The following is a 5,000-nucleotide window of genomic DNA, read 5'->3' on the forward strand; positions in this document are numbered from 1 at the left end:
ACACAATAAAGACACACAACCTCATCAAACAAACACTCAATCTGCTAAAAAAACAACAACAACAACCCACAAATGTGCAGATATGTGGCACAGGTAATCAATTCTTGTGGTACAAAGTGTCATCAGGGTGGATGGTGTTGATGTTGAACCTTCTTCCTCCACTCTTTTTTCTCCACCGGTGGTGTCAGTATGTTCCAAAAATGCATGGTTTATCCTGAAACAGTTTGTTATGTAATACTTCTTTATCTCTTTTCATTTCCTTTGTTTTGAATTATTTTCTATATGTTCTAAAGTTTATTCATTAATGCTAATAATGTTAGATTAAATATCAACAGTAATTTCAGTTTTGTACATTTACATCACAGCTTTCATTCTTCACACAGGACTTTACAAAATGCTTTACTTCTAGTTCTATGTATTTTATCAGAAAATAAAAAAGAATACACTTATATATATATATATATATATATATATATATATATATATATATATATATATATATATATAATCAGACAAAGCAGTTTACTGATAATAAAAGTATGAAATAGTGATTATTAATGCTGTATCACTATGAGTATCAGTGTGCATGTGCATGACATGCTGCAATCCATTAAGTTACTTTATGCATAGTGGCATGTCAAGCACATGCACACTTATATCATTTATGTAAATGTCTGTGCAAAACTTTACAATTCCATACATGTACATCTAGACAAAGTTTGTAAAAAGAAACTAAGTTTGCACACTTCATGGTAAATTTATACTATAAATCATAGTACATTAACAGTTGACTCACTCACTCATAGATAGTTCACCGGCAGACAGTTCTTTAGTTGACAGTGCAGTTAGTGTGGTGGTGTTGCCTCTCCTTCTGATGACATGACTTGCCAGCAGTGATCTCAGAATTATTCATTGGTGTACAGGCAGGCATATAAAGTACCATCATATCTTTCAGGGCTGAAAAAGAAATTGAACTATTAGTAATATTGTTAGTATTTACTGTTGACACAACTCTATATTTATTTACCTCAAAACAACACACACACACACACACACACACACACACACACACACACACACACACACACACACACACACACACCAACCTGACACACATTCACATAAAATATCCATTGAAGCAAATTCTGTGAAACTGAAAACTGTTCATAATGTCATGCCCCTGTACCTCCCCTTGCTCAGTTAAATGGTAAAACTGTGAAGGGACAGTGTGTGTGTGTGTGTGTGTGTGTGTGTGTGTGTGTGTGTGTGTGATATTGTGTGAGTATGTGACTCACTGTGTGACACACATTGTGTGTGTGTGAGTGAGTGACATGTATACACACTGTGTCACACATTGTGTGTGTGTGTGTGTGTGATCTTTTAATTTACATTCTGTTAATTTCCTCAGATTCACTTTATTCTTTTAATCATTTTTATTCCACATGTCAAACAGTGAATTTCTGTTCCAATGTAAGACAATAAATCAGTCTTGAGTCAATCATTGTTAAATAAATTATTATCAATTGATTATATCATCATTACATTTTAGTATTTGTCAATGTGGGTAAAATAAGAATGCTTACCTTCAGACACTTCAGCTATATCCAGTCCCCCAGTCACTTTGCTTGCATATTCCTTGTGTGAGCTGTGAGAAACACAGTTCTATCACTTCAGTGCAGCAAGTCAGTTTCACTTGTTTCCATGTCAGTCACAACACTGATGGCACCTGGTGCATGTGATTTCGGCAATTACAGGCGAAGGCTTCAAACCTTTCTGTATCTAGTGCAAATGTTGATTCGTCATCTACATCAAAATTAATATTATTGTTGAAAACTGAACGACAATCCTGCGTCGTCTGCTTTCGAAATCAGCGTTCGTGTTCACTGAGATCGATTTCATGAACGGTCAGTTCCATCAATGAAGTACTGGGTTAGAAACTCACAAATGTCGTCTTATTCACTGAATGGCAAAATGTGTGCAACGCAAGTGTATCTTGTCGGGAAATCGCCAAGTCACTCTTGAAAACGTGCTTCCGAACCCTGCGACCATGTTTATTTGAATGCTGCTGAATGGCTGGTTTCGTCACGTGGCCTCTCTCGGCCAATGACAGAGGGGATTTTCCTTCATAGTGACGCACTGTTTACGTAGTGTATCCTTATTTTGAAAGCGACGATTCGCTCGTCGTTAAAAAATCAACCAATGAGAAGGACATAGATTGAAAGAGACGGACTTGACCTTTAAAACAATGTATGATTCGACCGGTCGATTCCAAGAGATGACGGAGGGCAAGCTTGTCAAAGTTGATCGATTTCGCGAAGTCATAGGCGATCAGAATGACGGGTTAGGCATTTTAAGCACACTTTTAAGGCAAAAGAAGACACAGTTATGCCTAGATACTTCAATATGAGATAAAAGAAAGCCTAAAGTTTACTATGAAGTCAAAATCTGAAAATCGACAACCTGACCCCCACCCGCCTAAAATCGCCGCTAGCGGGAAAGTTGGTCAGGGACAAAGCGACTCATTCCGTGATGGAGGGTCACAATTATATATATATATATATATATATATATATATATATATATATATATATATATATATATATATATTTTTTTTTTTTTTTTTTTTTTTTTTTTTTTTACAGTGATAACGGCAACAAAAAAAGGCAGACACGAAAAACAAACAAACAAACAAATATTCAGACATGAATATGTTTGTAGAATACTTTTTTACATAACTTCCCATTTGAGTCATAATATTCATAATCTCTCTCTCTCTCTCTCTCTCTCTCTCTCTCTCTCTCTCTCTGTATATATATGTGTGTGTGTGTGCGTGTGTGTATATGTGTGTGTGTGCGCGCGCGCACGTGTGTGTGTGTGTAAAGATATTTATAAAGCGCTCAATCTTGTGCAGACAACAAATCAAAGCGCTTTCGCACCTGTCATACACATGCATGCATAACTCTTAAAAACACTGGAGAAACTGAAGACAAGGAAGAGTTCAGGGAAGGGAGGCCGGCTATCTTGGGAAGAGGTGGGTTTCGAGGCGAGACTTGAAAGAGCTGAGTGCGGAGACCTGACGAAGCGAAAGAGGAAGTTCATTCCAATTGCAAGGTCCAGAGCGAGACACATTGTTCTTGTGATATATGTGTGTGTGTGTGTGTGTACGCATCCACATCGACATTGCGTCACAACACGTCAAAGTGTGCAGCACGTAATAATAATCGTCGCTTGCTTGACTGTCAGCAGCAAATGGAGCAGCGCTTAGGGTCGGAGGGTGTCGGCGTCGGCGTTGGCGTCGGCGTCCGTTGCCGCAGCAACAAGGGGAACAACTCTACCCACTTCCTGTTGTCCCCTTCCTCTTCCTCTTCTTCCTCTTCGTCTTCCTCTCCTAGACGTGGCGGGCACCACGAGGATCGGCGCGTGCCCAGTCTGCAGAAGGTGCCTTCCCTGTCCGACCTGTCCGAGGAAGGGGTGGGTAAGTACGCACGTTTTTTTTTTTTTTTTTTTTGTTTGTTTTTTGTTGTTTTGTTTGTTTGTTGTTTTGTTTGTTTTTTTGTTTGTTTGTTGTTGTTGTTGTTTTTTGAGGGGGCGTTGTTTATTATGTGTGGGTTTTTTTTATGTATTTCTATTTCTTTTTATCACAACAGATTTCTCTGTGTCAAATTCGGGCTGCTCTCCCCAGGGAGAGCGCGTCGCAACACTGACTGCGCCACCCTTTTTTTTTCTTTTTTCTTTTTTTCTTTTTTTTCCTTCGTGCAGTTTTATTTTGTTTTTTCCTATCGAAGTGGATTTTTCCTACAGAATTTTACCAGGAACAACCCTTTTTGTTGCCGTGGGTTCTTTTACGTACGCTAAGTGCATGCTGCACACGGGACCTCGGTTTATCCTCTCATCCGAATGATTTGTTTTGTTGTTGTTGTTTTAGGGGTTGTCTTTTTATGTATAAACACACACACACACACACACACACACACACACACACACACACACACATTTATATATATTATATATATAAGTGAATCTAGTCAATCAATTAAATACTTGAGTGAATTGATTCAATTGATTAATCTATCTATTCGTTCATTTGTTGTTAGTTTTTGTTTATTTATTCATTTATGCATTTGTGTATTTGCTATTTGTCTATACATGTAATCATTTATCTAGTTATTTATTTACTTATTTATTTGTGTTTTGTTGCTTCTGCTGCTGTTACCGCATCCCATTGCTACCGTTCTGTTTGTTTGTTTGTTTTTCTATGTAGTTATTTTATTTCATTTTATTTTGCTTTGCTGTTTTTTTGTTGGTTTTTTTGGTGTGTGTTTTTTGTTGTTGTTGTTGTTTTGGGGTTGTTTTGTTGTTGTTTTTTTGTTTTGTGGTGTTTTTGTTGTTGTTGTTGTTGTTGTTGTGTGTGTGTGTGTGTGTGTTGTGTGTGTGGGGTTTTTTTGTTTGTTTTTTTTGTTTTTTTGTTTTTTTGCTGCTGCTGCTTCTGCTACTGCTGCTGTTACCACATCATCTTGCTACTTTTTCGGGTGCCCAACACGATTTCCATCCCACCTCTCCTGGGAGCCAGTTGCATTGCTCGGACGGAAGAGACCGGTATGGTCGTAACCCGCTACTAAGTGTGTGTAGTATGGAACTGACCAATGGCGTAGTACGGTCGACGTGGGTATTTAGTCACGTGTAACTGTCAAAAAGTTAGAACCAAGCAATGCAACTGGCTCCTGTACACAGCCACTCACACATTTGCTAGCAGCCAATTCTCAACCCCGGTTGTTGTTGTTTTTGTTGTTGTTGTTGTTGTTTTGTTTTTTGTTTGTTTTGTTTTTTTCTTTTGAGAGGTGGGTTTATCATCACCATCATCATCATCATCATCAACTTCTTCTTTTATCACCACCACCACCACTTTTGCTATTTTCTCTTGTTCGTGCTTTTCCATTTTTGTCATCTCCTCTATTTCCATACTGTTCAACAACAACAACAACAACAACAACAACAACAAC

At 38.0% G+C, this 5,000-nt stretch overlaps 1 protein-coding gene and 1 long non-coding RNA gene across 2 annotated transcripts in view; one reads left to right on the plus strand and one right to left on the minus strand.

Annotated features, from left to right (window-relative positions):
• The window catches only part of LOC143291468 (uncharacterized), a 2,200-nt gene extending 168 nt beyond the window's left edge, over positions 1-2,032 (minus strand). Inside the window, exons 1-3 of the long non-coding RNA XR_013056524.1 lie at positions 1,584-2,032; positions 801-957; positions 1-214 (exon numbers count right to left, since the gene is read on the minus strand). The exon at positions 1-214 is cut by the window's left edge and continues 168 nt beyond it. This is a non-coding gene — a long non-coding RNA (uncharacterized LOC143291468). The remainder of the gene's footprint in view (positions 215-800; positions 958-1,583) is intronic.
• The window catches only part of LOC143291393 (protein c-ets-1-A-like), an 81,451-nt gene that overhangs the window by 15,453 nt on the left and 60,998 nt on the right, over positions 1-5,000 (plus strand). The window contains exon 2 of the mRNA XM_076601232.1: positions 3,244-3,475. Within this exon, the coding sequence (XP_076457347.1) occupies positions 3,244-3,475 (232 nt within the window). The remainder of the gene's footprint in view (positions 1-3,243; positions 3,476-5,000) is intronic.

The sequence above is a fragment of the Babylonia areolata genome, chromosome 17 (assembly GCF_041734735.1).
Source record: "Babylonia areolata isolate BAREFJ2019XMU chromosome 17, ASM4173473v1, whole genome shotgun sequence".
NCBI lineage: Eukaryota > Metazoa > Mollusca > Gastropoda > Neogastropoda > Buccinidae > Babylonia > Babylonia areolata.